At 40.3% G+C, this 25787-nt stretch overlaps 1 protein-coding gene across 1 annotated transcript; it reads left to right on the top strand.

The window, feature by feature from the left end:
• The first annotated feature begins 12834 nt into the window (after nt 1-12834).
• LOC112220664 lies at nt 12835-17067 on the top strand. The gene is made up of 6 exons (XM_042302857.1): nt 12835-12906; nt 14907-15266; nt 15442-15804; nt 16080-16104; nt 16265-16326; nt 16993-17067. Exons 1-4 carry the CDS (start codon nt 12864-12866, stop codon nt 16091-16093), a joined length of 780 nt encoding a protein of 259 aa, XP_042158791.1. The 5' UTR covers nt 12835-12863; the 3' UTR covers nt 16094-16104; nt 16265-16326; nt 16993-17067.
• Nucleotides 17068-25787: the final 8720 nt, after the last annotated feature.

Below are 25787 nucleotides of genomic sequence, written 5' to 3' on the forward strand. Positions count from 1 at the left end.
TCATTATTCATCACAGAGTAGTTTTCAAGGGTTATCATGAGCCATTGAGGAATTTCACCCTCAAATTGGAATTGAACCATTTCACAATGTTAATATACCTGTTCTCCTTTTAATCTGTCATGTCTTCCTCCCTGACAGGCACCTACTGCTTCGAGTGAAAACTCAAAATAAAATATTGAAATGAATTAAGCGTTGCTGTCTGATGACAACATCTTATCTCAAAAACAGAAACTTTTCAGGAAATGGTTAACATGACCACATTTCAATAAATGTTTAAAAAAAATGTTTTTACAAAATGGGGGGCAAAAGTGAAGATACAAGGTTTATCAGACAGGAAATAAAGACAAGATAAATGTCCATAGCAATTCAAAAATACTGTAACTTCAGGGCAGCAAAGGTTATCTAGGAAATTTTCAAAATTGTATTGCTTACCTTGACAATTTTCACAGACTTTTTTTAACTTCTGTTGCAGGCAAGGAAGATGATCCAAATCCCACACAACACAAACGCCATTGCCAAACCAACAACAACCACTACCAGAGACTTTTCTGAAACAAACATAAAAATGAATGTCATGAAGTATCTTTGACAATTTTTACCCAAGAAAATGTATAAATAGGTTGGCAGATTTAGGTTCATGTACTGGCACTAGAGAAAAACCATGTACTATAAAACATTGGGCCTACAGATGTAAGATCTGAATTTGACCACTCTTATGTTATCAACCCCTCCAAAAATGTCCATTAATTATAATCCACATAATGAATCACATTTTCCTGCTGTAGCAAACTGACTCAAATTTAGATCCTACATCTGTACACTTCAATTACACTGATTCTACCTGACTCATTGCATTTCGTGTCAGTGGCCAGGTCCAAATTTGTTCCATTGCCAAACAGGATCTCCCCACATGTGGCCACAGCACAGTAATAAGTCCCAGCAGCAGAGAGATTGAGGTTGTTCTTGGAGAGACTGTAGACACAGCTCTGTGTAGGAGAGGGAGTCTCAGGGCTCTTCTCACCCTCATCAGTCCTGTTCCCATGCATGTAAATGACTCCTGGATGGGATTCTCCTGATCTCGCTCTGAGCCAGTACACACTGTGCTCTTCTGTAGAGGTCTCAGAGAGTACTGTACACTGCAGAGTCACCTTTTCTCCTGGGTGGAATGGGTCAGACATTGGCCGTGCTAACACAGTCTTGAAATCAGACCTCTGGTGATTCTTACCTAAATGGTACTTTTATTGTTTCATGTAAATCAATCTGAAACAACACTTTCTAAAATGCACGTGAATGTATAAAAACACACAGATGTAACGTATACTACCTTTCCGGCTTCTAGGTCATCAGGCTGCTGATTATCACGCATACCTGTCACCATCGTCTTGCGCACCTCCGCCACATGACACTCACCTCCATCACCTCCTTGATTATCTTCCCTATATCTGTCACTCCCCTTGGTTCTTTCATCAGGTGTTATTGACTCTGTTTTCATGTCGGTGCAATGTTTGCATTTCATGTTCATTGGCAACTGCTTGGCATCCGACTGTAAGGCGCTACGGAAGATAATGCGTATGGCCCAGTATATCACTGGGGCCTAGCTCCCTGCCATCCAGGACCTCTATACCAGGCGCTGAAGGAGGAAGGCCCTGAAAATTGTCAAATACTCCAGCCACCCAAGTCATAGACTGTCCGCTCTGCTACAGCATGGCAAGCAGTACCAATGCACTAAGTCTTGAACCAACAGGACCCAAGCCGTAAGAGTGCTAAATAGTTCACCTAATAGCTACCCTGGCTATCTGTTTGATCCCATTTGCACTAACTTTGACTCATCACATACGCTGCTGCTACCTTTGATTATCTAGCTTGTTGCCTAGTCACTTTACCCATGCCTATATGTGCATACCTACCCCTGCACATCGACTCGGTACTCGGTACTGGTACCCTGTGTATATAGCCAAGTTATCATTACTCGTTGTGTATTTTTTCGTTGTGTTATTATCTTTCCATTATTTTTTACATTTTTCATATGTGGGAAGGGCCCATAAGTAAGCATTTCACTGTTAGTCAACATCTGTTGTTTACAAAGCATGTGAATATTTTTTATTTTTTTAAGTTTAAAATTACGATCCTACATCTTTATGCTTTCTCGGCAACCAGGGCAGTGCAGTAAAGCTCAGTTCAGCAGTGTGAACATAGTATATATGAAACTGCAGTGTGGTTATCTTGCATGAATTATAAGACGGAGTGTTGTCAAGTCCTTGAATGGAGATGGTACCATGTGGATATACAGTATGTACATGGGTGAAAAGGGTGCCCAGATTACTTCGTGGAAGCAGTATGGGCTATGGTGGTTTTCATGTGTCACACTCTGATCTGTTTCACCTCCACCAGGTGTCTCCCATCTTCCCCCATTATCCCCTGTGTATTTACACCTACAATATCTGTGTGTCTGTTGCCAGTTCGTCTTGTCTCATCAAGCTTATCAGTGTGCTTTTCCTTACTTCTGTTTTCTCCAGTCCCTGTTTTCTGGTCCTCCCAGTTCTGACCATTTCTGCCTTCCCTGACCCTGAGCCCGCCTGTCATACTATCCTGCCTGCCCTGACACCGAGACTGCCTGTTGTCCTTTACTGCCTGTTGTCCTTTTTCTCCCAGTGCTCCCTCATCTTCGAGCTGCAGCCATTGGATTGCTCAAAGATAGTGTATCTTATAACGCTGATGTCTGGGAGGGCTCGAGCCTGGGTGACAGCGGTTAGGAGCAACAGTCCATCGTTTGATACAGTCCGGAGGAGTTTGTGGCGGAAGTTAGGAAGGTATTAGATTCTCCTTTATCCGGGAGAGAGGCTACCCGGAAGCTACTACAACTGCATCAAAACTCCCATAGTGCGGCAAATTGGTGTAATACGCAGATTGAGCACCAGGAGATGTCTGTATTGCGGGACTTCAGGAGATGTCCATTAAAAAGACCAGGCTCATCAGTAGGTATGAGTACTCTGGTAAGCAGTACAGAGATTTTCTCAATGACTCTGGGGCCGATGAGAGCTTTATCGACGCGACTTTGGTGTCGGGAGCTCGGAATCCACTTAACCCCTCTCCATTCCTATGAACGTCAGAGCGCTGGATGGGTGCTCTATTGGCATCTTATCAACTTACGTGTATCAGGAAATCACAGTGAGTGTTCCTTTCGGATATCAGCTACGTACTTCCCTGAGAAAGAAGAGAGAAAGAAGAAGATGTCAGCATACCCTCCGCCCAGATGTTTGTCCGCCGCTGTCACCGTCCCTAGAAGAGAGCCCGGGCCACACTTTTGAAGACCACATCCAGGTATCGGCGACAGGTGGATCGCCACCGGACCCCTGCTCCCCGCTATTGACTTGGGCAGAGGGGATGGCTTTCCACTCTGGACCTGCCCCTCCGGGTGGAGTTCCGTAAATCCCCCCCCATATCATCTGCCTTTTCCCCATCTCTAAAATCCTTTGCCCCTCTGCTGTTCGTCTTCTGTTGCCCTGCACCCTCCGTATACATCCCACTTTTCATGTGTTTACGATTAAACCTCTATCTCACAGCCATTTTTCTCCTGTTATCATGATTTTATTATGACATTATTCATGCACCTTTGAGAGACTGCACTGAGTTCGCATGGAAACAATAATGTATTGGTTTAATGTGTTTTAATATGCAATGGTACATTCTGTAATGTAATAAAGCAAAATATACTGTACATCAAAAGATTTTGGAATTGCATATTGACCTCAAGAAATGCAACAGTATGCAATGACAATATCTATTGTAAATTAAAATGACATTTATTTCAAAAGGTTCATTTAACATTACATCCTCAATTGGGATTAATACTTGAATTACCTGAAAACATGAACAATAAAATACAGGATAAAAAAACATGTTCTACTCACAGTAGTCTGTAAAGGAGATTTCGTTCTGGGTTGCAGAGATTAGAAAAACCCTGTTGCACTATGATACAAAAACAGTGTTGTTTGTTTGCCTTGAATAGTACAGTATATAGTAGCTATTGAAAAATGTATTCTTGCACTGTAGTTCAGTCCCAGTCTGAACACCCTACATTTGTCTAAAAGGAGACGCTTCACTGAGATAATTTAGTCTATGCTGTATCTGAAACAAAGTTCAGTCCCAGTCTGAACACCTGACATCAGAGTACACACTCCCCTGTGGTGTCTCTCTCTTCTTTCTTCCTCTTTTAGTTTTCCTCTCAGAGAAATTATGGCAAGACACAAACTCTGATGTTTTCTTTTGTCAGAAATTACACCTAGTTAAAGGTAATTGTCCACAGGTAGAGTGTAAGTATAACATGTTATAGAGAGCCTACCCTACAAACAGGATAGCATAGGACAGTGCTATTATACTCCAGGCCTTTAGGGTCAAGGAATAACTGCTTAAGGATGAGGTGAAGGAAAGATTAAGGCCACAATTCAATTAACAGATTAAAGGGCTTCACCCAGAATATGTATCAATTGCTTCGAATGGTACAGAATATACTGAATATATGGTGGCCTAACAAAATAACAAATCAAGACATGTGAAGGAAGAAGAAAGAAACAAGAGGTCATCATCAGTCTGAGGAGGAGAAAATGGAGATCACGCAGGATCACTCAGCAAAGACACAATATACATAACAAGACAAGCACTGGGCTACAACCCACAAGGAGAAATAAAGCAGACGAAAAACTAACTGGAGACACTCCTCTCTACAGGACCTAAGTAAAGCAGGGATGACCTGGCAAGAAACAAAAGCACTCGCACAGAAAAGTGGGAGGTGGAGAGCCATAGGGATGCCTTAGCTTTGGACCTTGGGACTGAGCACCTCCCTTTGCAACTGGATCCTGGACTGCCTGATGAGCTAAAGCCAGCTGGTGAGGGTAAGTAACAACTCCTCCAACACGCTGACCCTCAACACGGGTGCCCCACAGGAGTGTGTGCTTAGTCCTACAGGATGCAAATTTCTGTTTGAAAAAGCTAGCCTTTGCTTTCCTAACTGACTGTATATTGGTTCCTAACTTCTCTGAAAAGTTGCATTCCGTGGGGGCTATTCGATGGTAATGCAGTTCACCACAGGAAGTTTTTTGTGCTGGTCAAGGGCAGTCAAGTCTGGAGTGAACCAAGGGCTATATCTGTTCTTAGTTCTACATTTTTTGAATGCATATTTAAGATGGTGAGGAAAGCACTTTTAAAGAACAATCAGGCATCCTCTAATGACGGGATGAGGTCAATATCCTTCCAGGATATCCGGGGCCATGTCGATTAGAAAGGTGATGTGTTTTAGGGAGCGTTTGACAGTGATGAGAGGTGGTCGTTTGACGCAGGCAATGAGGGAGTGATTGCTGAGATCATGGTTGACGACAGCAACATTTTATTTAGAGGGCAGGTTGGTCAGAATGATATCTATGAGGTTTCCCGTGTTTACCGATTTAGGGTTGTACCTGATAGGTTCCTTGATAACTTGTGTGAGATTGAGGGCATCTAGCTTAGATTGTAGGATGGCCGGGATGTTAAGCATATCCAATATTAGGTGACCTAACAGTGTGAACTCTGAAGGCAAATGGGGGGCAATCAATTCACATATGGGGTCCAGGGCACAACTAGGGGCTGAGGGGGGTCTATCACAAACAGCAACAGTGAGAGACTTATTTCAGGAAAGGTGGATTTTTAAAAGTAGAAGCTCAAACTGTTTGGGCACAGATCTGGATAGCATGACAGAAGTCTGCAGACTATCTCTGCAGTAGATTGCAACTCCACCCCCTTTAGCAGTTCTATCTTGATGGAAAATGTTGTAGTTGGGGATGGATATTTCAGAGTTTTTGGTGGCCTTCCTAAGCCAGGATTCAGACACGGCTTGGACATCAGAGTTGGTGGAGTGTGCTAAAGCATTGAATAAAACAAACGTAGGGAGGAGGCTTCTGATGTTAATTAACATTAACATGTGTGAAACCAAGGCTATTACAGTTACAGAAGTCAACAAATGATAGCGCCTGGAGAATAGGAGTGGAACGGGGGGCTACAGTGCCTGGGTTAATCTCTACATCACCAGAGGAGCCGTAGAATAAGGGTATGACTAAATGCTATAAGAACTGGTTGTCTAGTGCGTTGGGAACAGAGAATAAAAGTAGCAGATTTCTGGGTGTGGTAGATTAGATTCAGGGCACAATGTACAGACACGGGTATAGTAGGATGGGAGTACAGTGGAGGGAAACCTAGGCATTGAGTGACGATGAGAGAGGGGGCACCAGTTAAGCCAGGTGAGGTCTCCACATGTGTGTGGGGTGGGACAAAAGAGCTATCTGAGGTATGTTGAGCAGGACTGAGGGCTCTACAGTGAAATAAAACAATAAGAACTAGCCGAGACAGCAGTAGGCAAGACATATTGATATTAGAGAGAGGCATAAAGCAATCACAGGTGTTAATTGGGAGAGCTAAGACAACAACGGGTAAATGGCGATGAATGGCAGAGCGGGTCAGTTGGGTACATACAGGGATTGAGTTCGAGGCTGGGGCTGACAGATAAACAAAATGAGGAACCGTGTTATTGAAACAGCCCAGGGGGCATCAACTTCGTAGCCGAGTGATCATAGGGTTCAATGAACAGCAATAGGTGAGTCAGAGGGACATTCGGTAATCACTACTACGCTAGGCGAGCGGGGGACACGGCGTTCAGGAAGCTAGCGGCCCGGGGCTTACAGAAGGTTCTTTGGCGACATAGTACTGGAATAGCCTGTTGAGACCACATCGGGTGATTACGTCGGCAGACCAGTCATGATGGATTGGCTCGGCTCCATGTCAACAATAAAGGATCCAGGCCAATTGGCAAAAGAGGTTTTGTAGCCCTAGAATTAGCTGGTATATGGGCCTAGCTCAAGGCTAACTGGTGCTTGCTTCGGGACAGAGGCGTTAGCTAACAGTAGCCCCTCGTTTGCAGCTAGCTAGCTGAGATGATCCAGTGTACTAATCCAGAGCAGCAGGAATCCGGTGATGTGGTAGAGAGAAGCAGTCAGATATGCTCTGGGTTGATATCGCGCTGTGCAGACTGGCAGGTATTGTCCGGGCTAAGGCTGGCTGGTGTCTGCGCTAAAGGTGAAGACCGCTAGCTGTGGCTAACAAAGACAAGTAGATAGTTAGCTGGCTAGCTCCTGATGGAGTTTCCGGTTTTAAGGAATAAAAATAGCAGATACCACATTGGGTGAGGCGGGTTGCAGGATAGTTTTTTTAGTTCGTAGATTTATTTCGTAGATAGAAAGTGAGATTAAAATATATATAAAAAAATGTCTATAAACACGGGATAAGACACGAGATAAGACAAAGACAAACACATGTCTGACGGCATTGACAAATAAGTGCTACTCTCCCTTTAATAAGATGATTAAGGTAAAATATCTTCCAAAATATATATATTATTTGTATTAAGTCTTTAATGGGTGTTAAAATAAGCAAAATGATCAGTCAATGACCTTAGATCATTTAGTTTGGTAAGAAAAAACAAGCAAAAACAAACAATTTTAAGTGAATTATCAATGTAAGGTATTTAGCCTTGCTAAAATTTTACTCGTTGGAGTGTTGCTTCTGATCTTACTTACTTAAATGGAAATTCCACCATTATTACAACTTCACCATACATTTCAAAATGTTCAACTTCATATTCTTCATAACCAGCACCACCCCAAAATATTAATATGTGAAATTGGAGCATTTCTATGTTTTGCAGTAAAAAAAATAGAGGAAGATAATTGTTTCCAATTTCATCATCTATGAATTTGTAGGCAATTAGCAGGCAATGCCTATTCAACCTTTGTTAAAAATCACACAATGCACAGTGATGATGTCATTGGAAACACTTATCTTCCTCTATAGTTTTTTCTACAAAACATAGAAAGGCACGAATTTCACATATGTTGATGTTGGGGTGGTGCTGTATATGAAGAATATGGAGTTGAACATTTTGAAATTTCAAGTATTTTACAGTAACATAGTTACAGTTCATATAAGGAAATCAGTCAAATAAAATAAATTATTCAGGCCCTAATCCATGGATTTCACAAGACTAGGAATACAGATATGCAACCGTTGGTCACAGATACATTTTTTAAAAAGGGGCATGGATCAGAAAACCAGTCAGTATCTGGAGTGACCAACATTTGCCTCATGCAGCCCAACATATATTTTTTGCATAGAGTTGAGCAGGCTGCTGATTGTGGCCTGTGGAATGTTCTGCCACTCCTCTTCAATGACTGTGTGAATTTGCTGAATATTGGGGGCAACTAGAACACGCTGTCATACACGTCATTCAGGGCAGGTGACATTTGCCTGTTTTGGATGTTATTTTGGCATTAACACCTGTCACATAACAGTTTGCAAACAATGTAAAAAAATAAATATATAAGTGAGTTAATAAAGCCGTATACAAACATGGTCTCTTTTTTGTATTCTTGAGGAAGGCATCTCCAAAATGCAGGTGTTTCAGGAGCATTGCACCGTGATTGGCTCAGTGCTCTTTCACTCATGGGGACACTACGTCACCGTCAAGTCCTTAGTAAGGGTAGACATTGACAATTCTAGCCCTTTGGGTCCTGCAATAGAGTTACATTTGAAGTGCCCTTCCAAGAAGGCTCAAGGTCGTTGGCCACAGATACAAGGACATCAAATCACGTTATCTTTACAGTAGCTTATGTTGGACTGACCATGTCAACATCTTACTTTCAAAATCTTAGCTAGCAGTCATCATCATGAATCAATTTAACAATCTACTGGCAAATCCTTTTTAATCCTTGTCATATGAAGAGAAATAATGAAGATAAAATGTATCGGTGCTCATCGGCCAGTGGACATTAACATTACACAGCAAGTTGGAAAGCGCAAATTCAACAATGAGTGGTTTGGAAGGAATTGGTGACAGTGACTAGCTGCAAGCATTGCAACTGGGAAGTCGGGAATTAATGAACTCAGACTGGGAAAATATGTTTTGAACGGTCATCCAAATCGGAATTGTAAATCTGGCATCTCTCTCTTTCGCTGATGACAAAATTTGACCACGAAGGACCGCCAGGCCACATTCCTGTTCAAGTGAGTACATCGCAACAAAGGGGGATCCAAATATGTATTATATGCTGCTGCTTAAATGATGTAATATGCCAGGGAGATATGTATACTGAAGCTAAGAAAGTAATACTCTGTATGTTGTGTAGTAAGCTGTTAGTAGCCCATGTGCCTCACCCTAATTATTTAGTCTATTTTCACCTCTTAATTTCGCCGAATATTCTTACTTTGTGGTGCACATGTAGCGTATAACATGTTTTTGAGAAATGTAATCAAATATTGTAATAGCTTTCATTGTCTGCTTGTACGTCATTTTTTTATCCTACGGTTCTGACTTGGTGTACAGGGAGAACACTGTAAGAACGGCCCATGTTCTGAATTCTATCGCTGTACATTTCAAAAGACCATTTCAGATCATCAGTGATGTGTATATGCTGAGGAACTTGAAGCTATCCACCTGCTCCACTGCGGTCTCATCGATGTGGATAGGGGTGTGCTCCCTCCTCTGTTTCCTGAAGTTCACGATCAACTCCTTTGTTTTGTTGACATTGAGTGAGAGGTTATTTTCCTGGCCCAACACTCCAAGGGCCCTCACCTCTTCTCTGTAGGATCTTGTTACAGTATATCTATGCATTCAAATTTCCAATGATACATACAATTGTGTTCGTTGTACGTAGCTTATGCATGCCCATACCGTAATCCCACCATGTGGCTCTCTGTTCACAGTGTTGACATCAGCAAACCGCTTGCCCACACAACACCATACATGCTGTCTGCCATCTGCCTGGTACAGTTGAAACTGGGATTCATCTGTGAAGAGGTACATTTTAGATGTGGGTTTTTAAGATGTTATTATTTGACTTTTCTGTTATTATGCACAATGGAGTTATTATTTACTGTACTCTATTCCTTAGGTGCCAAACACAGATATGTTAAACTGCATTGCATTTCTCTGAGAGGAAAACTAAATGAGGAAGAAAGACAGACACCACAGGAGAGTATGTATTCTGATGTCAGGTACTCAGGCTGGGAGTGAACTTTGTTTCAGTTACAGCATGGACAAAGTTATATTTTTCAGGCATCTCTATTTAGACAATGTTTTAACCAAAACTCATACAATCTCAGTACATTGCTCTTGGATGAACTTTTCCAATATTATAATACAATAGCCTAATAAAATTAGAACCATGTTGCTGCTCAAAATGCCTTCTGGAGTGGTCCACTTACTCTGAGCTAGCTGATGTCAACTAATAGCAGGAGGAAATGCATCTTTATATCTCCTTGTACACTAAATGCCCAAAAGTATGTGAACACCTGCTCGTCAATCATCTCATTCCAAAATCATGGGGATTAATATGGAGTTGGTCCCCCATTTGCTTGAAAAACAGCCTCCACTCTTCTGGGAAGGCTTTCCACTAGATGTTGGAACACTGCTGCGGGGACTTGCTTCCATTCAGCCACAAGAGCATTTGGGAGGTTGGGCACTAATGTTGAGTGATTAGGCTCGACTCACAGTCTGCTTTCCAAATCATCCCAAAGGCGTTGAGGGCAGGGCTTGGTGCAGGCCAGTTAAGTTCTTCCACACCGATCTCAAGAAAGCTTTTCTGTATGGATCTCTCTTTGTGTATGGGGTATTGTCATGATGAAAAAGGAAAGGGACTTCCCCAAACTGTTGCCACAAAGTTGATGTACAGAATCGCCTAGAATGTAATTGCATGAGTAATGTTAAGATTTCCATTCACTGGAACTAAGAGGCCAAGTGAGTACCATGAAAAACAACCCAAGACCATTACTTGTCCTCCACCAAACTTTACACTTGACAGTATGCATTGGGGCAGTTAGTGTTCTCCTGGCATCTGCCAAACTCAGATTAGTCCGTCTGACATCAATATGATGAAGTGTGATTCATCACTCCAGAGAATGTGTTTACACTGCTCTAGAGTCCAACGGTGGCAAGCTTTACACCACTCTAGCCAAGGCTTGATATTGCCCATGGTGATCTTAGGCTTCTATGGCTTCTCAGCCATACAGCAATTGCACTTGACCGTGGCAGCTCTGGCAGGGCAGAAACTTGACTAACTGACTTGTTGGAAGGTGGCATCCAATGACGGTGCCACTTTGAAAGTCACTGAGCTCTTCAGTAAGGCCATTCTACTGCCAATGTTTGTCTATGCATGGCTGTGTGCTCAATATTATACACCTGTCAGCAACGGTGTGTGGCTGAAATAGCCAAATCCACTCATTTGAAGGGGTGTCCACATACGTTCATAAATATAGTGTACATATTGGTAACATTGTGTAAAATGTTGAATGGAACCATAGTATATGGGGTTGATATGTGCAACATTACTTTTGTTCCATACATTATCACACATCTAATTATAGCAATAAATACATGTTAAAGTATTATCTTTATAATTTGATATCACTGAATATTTCCAGTATAGTGTCTTCGGTTTGTTATTGAAGTTGAAATAAAACAAATTGTTCATGATTCAGATCATGAGAATTCCCTCATGCTGCCAAACATACCCTCGTAAAACTGACTATCCTACCGATCCTTGACTTCGACTATGTCATTTACAAAATAGCCTCCAACACTTTACTCAGCAAACTGGATGCAATCTATCACAGTGCCATCTGTTTTGTCACCAACGCCCCATATACTACCCACCACTGAAAACTGTATGCTCTGATTGGCTCACTACATATTCGATGCCAAACCCACTGGCTCCAGGTCATCTCTAAGCCTATGCTAGGTAAAACCCTAGCCTTATCTCAGCTCACTGGTCACCATAGCAACACACTACAGCTGGTATGTTTCACTGGTCACCCCCAAAGCCACCATTTCTTTTGGACGACTTTCCTTCCAGTTCTTCACTGAATGGAACGGATTGCAAAAAAAAATCACTGAAACTGGAGTCTTCTGTCCCTCTAACTTTAAGCATCAGCTCTCAGAGCAGCTTGCCGATCACTGTACCTGTACACTGTCAATCTGTAAATGGCATACCCAACTACTTCATCCCCATTTTGTTACTTATCTTCTTGCACTTTTGCACCCCAGTATCTCTACTTGCACATCGTCATCTGTACATCTATCACTCCAGTGTTAATGGTAAAATGTAATTATTTCAACACAAAAGCCTTTTTATTGCCTTTACCTCCCTACTCTTCTACACAGTACATAGATATTTATATTGTGTTATTGACTGTACGTTTGTTTATGTGTAACTCTGTGTTGTTTTTTGTCGCACTGCTTTGCTTTATCTTGGCCAGGTCATATTTGCAAATGAGAATTTGTTCTCAACTGGCCTAACTGGTTAAATAAAGGTGAAATTATTATTATTTTTTAAAAAAACTTTTATGGCATCAAATAAATTCATATTTTGTATAATATCTCTTAAACACAATAATGTAACTTTATGAAGTTAATTTACATAGGAGATTATGCTAAGATCTTACTGAGGAGAGGCAAACTAAGATGAGTGGGCTTCTCCTCAAATAGGTAGGCCAAGCAAACCATGCAAAAGGCATTATGATCAAAATTACACATGACATAAGTATGGTATCAGTTAGTAAGCCTAAAGCATTCAGCCAACAGATTACAGTAAGAGAAGCATTATCGCTGGTCTTCTGATTTCGCTAACTGCTTATTGGTTGGAAATGGAACAGGAAATGTTGAACTTTAGTTTTTTCCAACCAATCAGGTAACTCTTAGAATTCAAATCAGCCTACATGTATATGTCTGCTCTCACCAGTAATTTCATTTGGGGACTGTAGACCAACTGTTGTTACAACACATCAAGATGATCAGAATCAACCTTGTTTGGATGTTAGTCAGTCAAATCTGTAAGTACCAGTTTAACCAACGGTCCCATACTGTACAGTCTTACTGGAGAGAAACATTTAAAACTGATCATATAATGATGTCTGATTGAAAAGTTATGTCTTCAGATTCGGTATGATGCAATATATTTGTGGGAAATTCAAGTGCAAATAATTTATGACAGTAATTGTAATTTACATCATATATATATATATATATACATGCACACACACACACACACACACACACACACACACACACACACACACACACACACACACACACACACACACACACACACACACACACACACACACATACAGCTGAAGTCGGAGGTTTACATACACCTTAGCCAATTACATTTAAACTCAGTTTTTCACAATTCCTGATATTTAATCCAAGTAAAAATTCCTGTTTTAGGTCAGTTAGGATCATCATTTTATTTGAAGAATGTGAAATGTCAGAATGATAGTAGAGTGATTTATTTCAGCTTGTATTTCTTTCATCACATTCCCAGTGGGTCAGAAGTTTACATACACTCAATTAGTATTTGGTAGCATTGTCTTTAAATTGTTTAACTTGTGTCAAATGTTTCGGGTAGCCTTCCACAAGCTTCCCACAATATGTTGGGTGAATTTTGGCCCATTCCTCCTGACAAAGCTGGTGTAACTGAGTCAGGTTTGTAGGCCTCCTTGCTCGCACACACTTTTTCAGTTCTGCCCATAAATGTTCTATAGGATTGAGGTCAGGGCTTTTTGATGGCCACTCCAATACCTTGACTTTGTTGTCCTTAAGCTATTTTGCCACAACTTTGGAAGTATACTTGGGGGCATTGTCAATTTGCAAGACCTATTTGCAACCAAGCTTTAACTTCCTGACTGATGTCTTGAGATGTTGCTTCAATATATGCACATCATTTTCCTCCCTTATGATGCCATCTATTTTGTGAAGTGCACCAGTCCCTCCTGCAGCAAAGCACCCCCATAACATGATGCTGTCACCGCCATGCTTCATGTTTGGGATGATGTTCTTCGGCTTGCAAGCCTCCCCTTTTTGCCTCCAAAAATAACGATGGACATTATAGCAAGACAGTTTTATTTTTGTTTATTTTTGATATTTCCCCAAAAAGTAAGATCTTTGTCCTCATGTGCAGTTGCAAACTGTAGTCTGGCGTTTTTACGGCGGTTTGGAGCAGCGGCTTCTTCCTTGCTGAGCGGCCTTTCAGGTTATGTCGATATAGGACTCATTTTTACTGTGGATATAGATACTTTTGTACCCGTTTTCTCCAGCATCTTCACAAGGTCCTTTGCTGTTGTTCTAGGATTGATTTGCATTTTTTTCACCAAAGTACGTTCATCTCTAGCAGACAGAACACCTCTTCTTCCTGAGCGCTATGATGGCTGCATGGTCCTATGGTGTTTATACATGTATACTACTGTTTGCAAAGATGAACGTAGTGTCTTCAGGCATTTGGAAATTGCTCTCAAGGATCAACCAGACTTGTGGAGGTCTAGAATTTTTTTCTGAGGTCTTGGCAAATTTCTTTTGATTTTCCCATGATGTCTAGCAAAGAGACATTGAGTTTGAAGGTAGACCTTGAAATACATCCAGAGGTACACTTCCAACTGACTCAAATGATGTCAATTATGTGATCAGAAGCTTCTAAAGCCATGACATCATTTTCTGGAATTTTACAAGCTGTTTAAAGGCACAGTCAATTTAGTGTATGTAAACTTCTGACCCACTGGAATTGTGAAACAGTGAATTATAAGTGAAATAATCTGTCTGTAAACAATTGTTGGAAACATTACTTGTGTCATGCACAACGTAGATGTCCTAACCGACTTGCAAAAACTATAGTTTGTTAACAAGAAACTTGTGGGGTGATTGAAAAACTAGTTTTAATGACTTCAACCTAAGTGTATGTAAACTTCCGATTTCAACTTTGTATATATTTTTTCTTCATTGTTTGATGGAATGGATAACATAGCTGACAAACTGATTTAATTCTATTTTTGTGTAGTCTTGATTCACTCTGAAGAAGTTCCTCTGCAAATTCCACTGACCACAGCTCAGCTCGGAGAGTCTGTATCTCTTCCATGTTTTTTCTCAGAGACAATTGATTATTTCCAATGGCTGTACTGGTACAAGCAAACTGCTGGTCAAATGCCCCAAGTTGTGGCAACTGTGGAAAAGAAAAAATCTGCACATTTTGTTCTTAATGGAGAGTTTAACAACATACGTTTCACAATGGAGAAAGTAAAAGTTGGATATCTTCTCATCATCAACAATATCAGCAGATCAGATGAGGCAGCATACTTCTGTGGAATAGGAACAGTGTATGAAATTAAGTTTAGAAATGGAACATTTTTGTCTGTAAAAGGTAATTTATTTCAGAAATATGATTTATCTCAATGTTTATCACAACAGTTTTGTTAAGTTATCCATAGTTATTGATGCTGCGTGTGTTGCATACATATGATTCTAAAAAGCCAAACTGCAATAAGTGTGTATTCACGTGACACGTACATTTCTTCCATAAAAACAACATAAATTAGGTGTCAGTCAGAAGAGGTCACACTACCAGACTGTAGAACAACAGCCAGTGTCTGACCCAGTCCATCCAGGAGACTCTGTGACTCTACAGTGTACAGTACTCTCTGAGACCTGTGCAGGACTACACAGGGTGTACTGGTTCAGAGCTGGATCAGGAGAATCCCATCCAGGAGTAATTTACACCCCTGAAAACAGGAGTGATGAGTGTAAGAAGAGCCCAGAGACTCCCTCTCCTACACAAAGCTGTGTCTACAGCCTCTCCAAGAACAACCTCAGTCTCTCTGATGCTGGGACTTACTACTGTGCTGTGGTCACATGCGGGGAGATCCTGTTTGGCGACGGAACCAAACTTAACACCATTAAAGGTACAACTTCTTGTTAAATTGAAAAAATACCTCACTCTTGAAAATCTTTATACAAACATTCAAGCGTATTTTATAGATACCATTATTTAGTTTAAATGGGTCAAAGCAAAATAAATTGTGTTATCAACTATGCAAGCTTAACATCAATCAAAAAAAGCTTGTTAAATCTATTTTTGTACAAGGAAGCACAGTGGATCCCATTGTCCTCAGCTTGGGAGCAACAGTGGCTGTGTGTGTGATTGTAATTTTTTATTCTTTCTTGTTCCAAAAACAAGAGACAAACATGTGATCATTGTAAAGGTAAGTCATTTTATACATACATATACATTGTTTTGTGTCAAATGTGTTAGCTATGTTAATTTAAAAGTGAAATATAACTTTATGTTCTGATTGCGTGCTTAATGTTATACTGTATATTTAATCTCCATTTTCATGCTTGGGTTTCTATCTGTTGATACAGCAAGTGTCTCTCAGCATATTCACCATGATGATAACCTCTCATCAGAGCAGTCAAGTGGTCAGGTATGTAACATTTGTTATCCAATGTGTGAAAACAAGAGTTACATTGCCTGTTACAGGAGTGTGTATATTAGTGTGTATGTGAACAATTTGTGAATAAATCACTAAGTACAGCAGAAACTCATGAGATATTGTGGCACTGTTGTTTGTCATAAAGAAAACCTGTATTTAAATATGTTGTTAATTTTAACCTGCCTCTATTATTTGGCCAACTCTCAGTTGATCCAAAAAGTGGTTGATAGTTTTTTTCAACATATAGGTATATTTTAGATGTTTGTCTTTAAAATTAAAAATTACTCTCATATTCACTAGCTTATGTATTGTCCAGAAATCTGTAGTGTAACTTCAGATATTATATTGAACAATGTCAACACGCTGAAAAAATATTTTTAGGTATAAGTCATTAAAACGTAAATACTTTAGAAATGTTTTGTTTTATTAAAACTTTGGTTTTGCATAGCCAAAGCCTGTCATTAACAAGTAGGAAAAAACAGATCTGTGTTAAATCACACTTGACAAAAAAGCTGCATTGTCAGCGGTCCAGGGCCCTGTACTATAAATTGAATCCTAGCCTCAGAATGCACATTTCCCTTGAACATATGATGTTTCTATTTAGATTTTTCTGTTATTGTGTACAATATTCATTATTTACTGTACTCTATTCCTTAGGTGCCAAACACAGATTTGTTAAATTATGCTGCATTGCATTTCTCTGAGAAGAAAACTAAAAGAGGAAGAAAGAAGAGAGAGACACCACAGGGGAGTGTGTACTCTGATGTCAGGTACTCAGACTGGGATTGAACTGTTTCAGATACAGCATAGACTAAATTATCTAAGTCAAGCGTCTCCATTTAAACAAAATGTAAGCGTTTTGGTTAAGAAAATCTCAGGACATTGCTCTTGTATGACATTTTACAAATGTAAGATCCAATTTCCCAATACAATACCATACACAATGGAATTACAACCATTTTTTCTGCTCAAATAGTGTTCACTTACTCTGAGCTAGCTGATGTCAACTGGTAGCAGGAGGGACTTCATCTTTAAATATCTATGTATATGTTGGTAACATTGAGCAAAAGGTTGAATGGAACCTTATCGTATGGGGTTTATATGTGCTAAATCATTTTTGTTCCTTCATTATCACGCATCAAATTATAACTATAAATGAATGTCGTAGTATTATCATTAGAATTGTATATCACTGAATATTTCTAGAATAGTGCCTTTGGTTTGTTATTAATTTGACAAGAGGTCAAATTCTTACTGTCCGTCATCGTCAATTTGTTGATTAAACCATTTTATTCATGATTCAAGTCATAAGAAGCATTTTTTTTCTACCATTTTGTAAATTCCTCTTTTTGTATAATATCTCTAAGGTAATCATTTAACTTTATGAAGTCACTTTACATTGGAGATTATGCTAAGATCTTACTGAGGAGAGGCAAACTAGGATGGGTGGGTTACTCCTCAAAGAGGTTGACCTAGTAAACCATGCAAAAGGCATTATGGTCAAATAGAGATAGATGACATAGCTATGGTATCAATTAGTAAGCCTAAAGCATTTAGCCAACAGATTACAGTAAGAGAAGCATTATAGAACTATAGTCCCAGATACATATCACTGGTCTTTTGATTATACTAACTGCTTATTGGTTGGAAATGGAACAGGAAATGTTTAACTTTTCCACTGTTTGGCAAAGGAATGGATATTGGTAGTGTCTGAATATTATATTGTAAGTTGTTATTTTCAAATCATGGTGGCTCATGTAGGAGAGTGCATTGTGTTAAAGGCGACAGTCTGAGATTCAATTGAAGTTAATTAAATTAAATTCAAGTTAAGTTCAAGTTAATAGAAAATTACTCTTAAATAAAATACTGTAGCTTTTTGATATCACATCAGCTTATTTTACTCTTTGTTTCTAAACAATGTTATTGTAAACAAATACTGTATAACATCAAAAGGTGATGTTGTGACTTTATTTTCATTAATCTGATGACTGTTGAGCTAACATGGGCTAATGTGATTAGCATGAGGTTATAAGTAACAAGTTGTAAGTAACAAGTAAGTCCTTCTTCCAAGATGGCGTAGCAGTGCAGACGTGTTTTGTTAGTCCTCTCGTGTACTTTTCTATATTTTTCGTCTTTTTTTGTATATATTTCAATTTTATTTTCAATCTCTTCTCCATTTAAATTCAATTATACCTTCCGGTAACCTGCCTCACCCAATGTGATACGGAACCGCTATTATTTTTTATTTCTAGACCTTACAGCAAGAACCACCTAGCCATCAGAAGCTAACCAGCTAATTAGCTACAAGCTATTTAGTCATTGTTAGCCACTGCTAGTGGCCTTTACCTTCTGCACAGGTACCAGCCCTTTTTTAGCCTTTCCTTCCAGTTCTCTGCTGCCAGTGACTGGAACGAATTGCAAAAATCACTGAAGTTGGAGACTTTTATTTCCCTCACCAACTTTAAACATCAACTATCTGAGCAGCAAACCGATCGCTGCAGCTGCACATAGTCCATCTGTAAATAGCTCACCCAATCTACCTACCTCATCCCCATACTGTTTTTGTTTTATTTACTTTTCTGGTGTTTTGCACACCAGTATCTCTACTTGCACATAATCATCTGCTCATTTATCACTCCAGTGTTAATCTGCTAAATTGTAATTATTCGCTCCTATGGCCTATTTATTGCCTACCTCCTCATGCCTTTTGCACACACTATATATATAGACTTTCTTTTTTCTACTGTGTCATTGACTTGTTTACTGTGTTATTGGCTTGTTTATTGTTTACTCCATGTGTAACTCTGTGTTGTTGTCTGTGTCACACTGCTTTGCTTTATCTTGGCCAGGTCGCAGTTGCAAATGAGAACTTGTTCAGTTTTGACACTACTCATTCCAGGGTTATTTATTTTTTATTATTTTCTACATTGTAGAATCATAGTGATGACATCAAAACTATAAAATAACACATGAAATCATTTAGTAAGCAAAAAGTGTTAAATAAAAATATATTTTGTATTTGAGATACTTCAAAGTAGCCTGTAATGAACACGATTGGAGACAGATAGCTGGTTTCAAACGCAGGGTGCGGCAGGTGTTAATTGTGAAGGACCACAGGAGAAGGCAGGTAGCTGGGTCCAGGGGCAGGCAGAAGGTCATACATAGGGGGTCCAAAAAGGCAACAGTACAGGCAGGGAAAAGGCTACAAACGTAGGCAAAATGCGTCATTAGTAAGTCAGGTAAAAACTATCATACACAGGAGGAGTAAATTATGGGAAACCCAACGCTCCGATTTGATGAGTGTCACAAAACAAACAATACCTCACAGTGATGGGGTGCAAAGAATTGAACTAAATTAGTGTGTGATAATGACATACAGTTGTGTGGTCAGAATTCAGGTGATTGGGATCTGGAGTGTGAGCTGCGTTCAGGAGATCTAGGTGTTTGAGAGTGTGAGCTGGAAGCAGACGTTACATAGCCACCCTTTGCCTTGATGACATCTTTGAACACTCTAGGCATTCTCTCAACCATGTTCATGATGTAGTCACATGTAATGCATTTGTTAAAAGTTAATTTGTGGAATATCTTTCTTTCTTAATGCATTTGAGCCAATAATTTGTATTGTGACAAGGTAGGAGTAGTATGCAGAAGATAGCCCTATTTGGTAAAAGACGAAGTCCATGTTGTGGCAAGAACATCTCAAATTAGCAAAGAGAATTGACAGTCCATCATTACTTTAAGTCATGAAGGTCAGTCAGGCTGGAAAATTTCACAAACTGCACTAAGTGCAGTTCCAAAAACCATCAAGCTCCATGATGAAACTGGCTCTCATGAGGACCGTCACAGGAAAGGATGACCCAGAGTTACCTGGATTTATTTAGAATTCATGGCACACTTAACCAGCATGGTCAACACTGTCACGCCCTGGTCTTAGTATTTTGTGTTTTCTTTATTAATTTGGTCAGGCCAGGGTGTGACATGGGTTTTGTATGTGGTGTGTTTTGTCTTTGAGTTTTTGTTAGGTATTGGGTTTGTATATTAGTAGGGGTATCTAGCATAGTCTATGGCTGTCTGGAATGGTTCTCAATCAGAGGCAGGTGTTTATCGTTGTCTCTGATTGGGAACCATATTTAGGCAGCCATATTCTTTGAGTGTTTCGTGGGTGATTGTCCTTTTGTCCTTGTTTCTTGTGTTACTTTGCACCAGTATTAGGCTGTTTTGGTTTTCGTGTTACGTTTATTGTTTTTTGTATTTGATCGTGTTTACTTTGTCCCATTAAACATGGATCGCAATAGCCACACCGCATTTTGGTCTGACTCTCCTTCACCTACAGAAAACCGTTACAAACACAGCATTCTGTAGCAACACGTCATCCCGTCTGGTTTGCGCATAGTGGAACTACCATTTGTTTTTCAACAGGACAATGACCCAACATACCTCCAGGCTGTGTAAGGGCTATTTGACCAAGAAGGAGAGTGATGGAGTGCTGCATAAGTTGACCTGGCCTCTACAATCACCCTACCTCAACCCAATTGAGATGGTTTGGGATGAGTTGGACCTGGGAGTGACGGAAAAGCAGCCAACAAGTGCTCAGCATATGTGGGAACTCCTTCAAGACTGTTGGAAAAGCATTCCAGGTGAAGCTGGTTGAGAGAAAGCCAAGAGTGTACAAAGCTGTCATCAAGGCAATGGGTGGCTACTTTGAAGAATCTGAAATTAAAATCTCTTTTGATTTGTTTTACAGTTTCTTTGGTTTCTACATGATTCCATATGTGTTATTTCATAGATTTGATGTCTTCACTCATATTCTACAATGTAGAAAATAGTAAAAATAATGACTTGACTGGTACTGTATACATATTACAGCCAACAGTAGACTACTAAATACCATTGACAGAGGCACACTGACTCACTCACTCACCTTATGATGAGGACGAAGCCGTAGGCGCGTCGTGGCAATCTCAAGATGAGCTACTTGAAAAACAGTGCTGCACTTTCGCTACAAAGTGTGCGTTGTTGGGATTTTGTCCCTTCTATTTGTTCTACAGACAGGTTAGTCTTCTCTTTTCAGAAGTATCATATGCATTCCAAACTGCTGTCTTTCTTTTGTTCTGGGCAGAACTCAGGAGAGACATCAGTTGTATCTCTGATGTTTGATCTTTGACTTCTGTCTACAGCTGTATTTTGATTCAAATTGTTATGATTTGTAAGTGCACATTTTGACTGTTCCTTATTTGTTAAGTAAATAACAGAGCCCAGAAATGTGGAACCAACAGCCGCAACCAACCATAGAAATGTAATCCAGCTGTGCTGTACTGGCCCAAGGAGAGCCAGGAGAAGAGCTTCCCGTGCTGTACCTGAGGCGGAAGCTGTTGCCCAGGGAAACCAGGTAATCTACAATCGAGGAGGAGTGCCTGGCTATAAAGTGTGCCCTAGATAGTCTCCGTTACTACCTTCTTGGGAGGGAATTTGACCTGCACACGGACCTCAGAGCACTGACCTGGATCCAGACCATGAAGGACCGGAATTCTCGTGTGACCAGGTGGTATCTGGAGCTCCAGCCCTTCAGGTTCTGTGTCCGTCACAAGGCAGGAAAAGAAAACATTACGGCGAACTTGGTCGCTTCAGGAGAGGAGGAAGGTAATGTGACGTAGAAGTCCGTCACTGGCCACGGGCAGCATTTGGTCTTAGCTACTGCCAAAATTGTAAAATGTCTGTTGAATAGTTGTGATGATTGCATGGCCAGTAGTTAATTACAATTCAGATAAAATTATTTCATACCTGATCACTTTGCTGATCGGAACTGGGAACTTCACCACCGGATTGAAGTGGAATGGCTCCTGCTTCAGTAAGAATACATCCAATTACTAGCTTTGTTCTGTTAACTACCATTTCTGATCAAACCATCAAGTATTTATCTCATTTAAGGCAGGGTGAACAAAACCTACAGAAAACAACTACAGAAGTATGCAATGTAATCATATGCCAAATTACAGGAATCACATGAATATATTGTGATTTAATTCATTTTACCCATGGGTATGTCCAAATACTTAGTCATTAATCTGATTATTTAAACCAAACAATGTTGTATATTTTTTATATCACCTTTATTTAACCAAGTAGGTCAGTTGAGAACAGGTTCTCATTTACAACTGCGACCTGGCCAAGATAAATCAAAGCAGTGTGACAAAAACCAACAAAACAGAGTTACACATGGGATAAACAAAAGTACAGTCAATAACACAATAGAACAATCTATATACAGTCTGTGCAAATGAAGTAAGGATGTAACAAGGCCAATAGTAGCGAAGTAATTACAATTTAGCAAATTAACTCAGGAGTGAACGATGTGCAGATGATGTGCCAGTAGAAATACTGGTGTGCAAAAGCGCAAAAAAAGTAAATGAAGACAGTATGGGGATGAGGTAGGTAGTTGGATAGGCTGTTTACAGATAGGCTGTGTACAGCTGCAGCGATCGGTAAACTGCTTAGATAGCTGATATTTAAAGTTATTGAGGGAGAATTAAGTCTTTGTTGTAAAATAGGAAGCTGATTCCAGATTTCATATGAGCCTGGAAGGATAGTTTACAGTCTAGCCAGACATCTGGGTATTTGTAGTTGTCCACATATTCTAAGTCAGAATCGTCCAGAGTAGTGATGCTAGTCGGGCGGGCGGGTACGGGCAACGACATGCATTTAGTTTTACTAGCGTTTAAGAGCAGTTGGAGGCCACGGAAGGAGTGTTTTATGGCATTGAAGCTCGTTTAGAGGTTTGTTAACCTCTCTAGGGTATGTGGGACGCTAGCATCCCATCTGGCCAACATGCAGTGAGATTGCAGAGCGCCAAATTCAATTACAGAAATGCTCATTATAAAAATTCAGAAAACCAAACATATTTTACATAGGTTTAAAGATTAACTTCTTGTTAAACCAACCACAGTGTCATATTTATAAAATGCTTTTCGGCAAAAGCATACCTAGCCCAGAACATACCTAGCCCAGAACATAGCCCAATTGACAAATTATTACAAACAGTAACCAGCCAAGCAGAAGCCTTACAAAACTCAGAAATAGAGATAAAATTAACCCCTTACCTTTGATCTTCATATGGTGGCAATCAGAAGACATTCATTTACTCAATAAATGTTCCTTTTATTCGATGAAGTCTCTTTCTATCCAAAAACCTTAGTTTTGTTAGCGTGTTTTCTTCAGTAATCCACAGGCTCAAACTCAGTCAAGAAAATCTGACAAAAAATCCAAATTGTATCCGTAAAGTTCATAGAAACATGTCAAACGATGTTTATATTCAATTCTCGGGTTGTTTTCTAGCCTAAATGATCTATAATATTTCAACCGGACAATAACATTGTCAATATAAAAGGTAAACAAGAAATGCACATGTGCCTGAAAAAACAAGGCTGAAATGATTTCTAAAGACTGTTGACATCTAGTGGAATCTAGTGGAAGGCATATGAACTGAATACAAAACCCCCCCAAAAAACGATTTCCTGGATTTTTCTCAGTTTTTCGCCTTCTAAATCAGTTCTGTTATACTCACAGACATTATATTAACGGTTTTGGAAACTTTAGAGTGTTTGTTATCCAAATCTACCAGTTATATGCATATCATATCTTCTGGGTCCAAGGAGCAGGCCATTTAATTTGGGCATGCAAAATTCCGAATGCTGCCCCCTACCCTAGAGAGGTTAACACAGTGTCCAAAGAAGGGCTAGAGGTATACAGAATGGTGTTGTCTGCGTAGAGGTGGATCGAGGAATCACCCGCAGCAAAAGCAACATCATTGATATATACAGAGAAAAGAGTCGGCCCGAGAATTTAACAGTGTGGTACCCAATAGACTGCCTGAGGTTCGGACAACAGGTCCACCGATTTGACACACTGAACTCTATCTGAGAAGCAGTTGGTGAAACAGGCGAGGCAATCATTTGAAAAACCAAGGCTAAAATCTAAAACGTATATACAAATAAACCAAATGCTTCTCAGAAAAAATTATAATATTTAATAATTATAATCACAATTGACTTACCATTACAACAGTCACAGATCTTTATATTCTTCCTTGTGTACATGAGGTAGATTATCAGAACGATACACATTAATACTGCTTCCCCGAGGATGAATATTACTGAAACAGCACATTCCTTCGGGGGTTTTCTGTTAACTTCTTGGATATAGGGGGCGCTGTTTTAATTTTGGGATCAAAAACGTTCCCGTTTTAAACAAGATATTTTGTCACAAAGATGCTATATATGCATATAATTGACAGCTTTGGAAAGAAAACACTCTGACGTTTCCAAAATTGCAAAGATATTGTCTGTGAGTGCCACAGAACTGATGTTACAGAAAAAACCCAGATAAAAATCCAATCAGGAAGTGCCGCATTTTTTAAAATCGCCTCATGCCAATGACTCCTTATATGGCTGTGAAGGAGATAGGAGTCAGCTTACGTTTTCCACGTTTTCCCCAAGGTGTCTGCAGCATTGTGACCTATTTGTAGGCAGGAGTGGGAAGGTGAACAGAAAGGCTCTGGAGCAACGAACCGCCCTTGCTGTCTCTGCCTGGCCGGTTCCCCTCTTCCCACTGGGATTCTCTGCCTCTAACCCTATTACAGGGGCTGAGTCACTGGCTTACTGGGGCTCTCTCATGCCGTCCCTGGAAGGGGTGCGTCACCTGAGTGGGTTGATTCACTGATGTGGTCATCCTGTCTGGGTTGGCGCCCCCCTTGGGTTGTGCCATGGCGGAGATCTTTGTGGGCTATACTCAGCCTTGTCTCAGGATGGTAAGTTGGTGGTTGAAGATATCCCTCTAGTGGTGTGGGGGCTGTGCTTTGGCAAAGTGGGTGGGGTTATATCCTTCCTGTTTGGCCCTGTCTGGGGGTGTCCTCGGATGGGGCCACAGTGTCTCCTGACCCCTCCTGTCTCAGCCTCCAGTATTTATGCTGCAGTAGTTAATGTGTCAGGGGGCTAGGGTCAGTTTGTTATATCTGGAGTACCTTTTCCTGTCCTATTCGGTGTCCTGTGTGAATCTAAGTGTTCGTTCTCTAATTCTCTCTTTCTCTCTCTCTCTCTCGGAGGACCTGAGCCCTAGGACCATGCCCCAGGACTACCTGACATGATGACACCTTGCTGTCCCCAGTCCACCTGGCCGTGCTGCTGCTCCAGTTTCAACTGTTCTGCCTTATTATTATACGACCATGCTGGTCATTTATGAACATTTGAACATCTTGGCCATGTTCTGTTATAATCTCCACCCGGCACAGCCAGAAGAGGACTGGCCACCCCACATAGCCTGGTTCCTCTCTAGGTTTCCTCCTAGGTTTTGGCCTTTCTAGGGAGTTGCTTGCTGTTTGGGGTTTTAGGCTGGGTTTCTGTACAGCACTTTGAGATATCAGCTGATGTACGAAGGGCTATATAAATAAATTTGATTTG

The sequence above is a fragment of the Oncorhynchus tshawytscha genome, linkage group LG21 (assembly GCF_018296145.1).
Source record: "Oncorhynchus tshawytscha isolate Ot180627B linkage group LG21, Otsh_v2.0, whole genome shotgun sequence".
NCBI classification, from domain to species: Eukaryota; Metazoa; Chordata; class Actinopteri; order Salmoniformes; family Salmonidae; genus Oncorhynchus; species Oncorhynchus tshawytscha.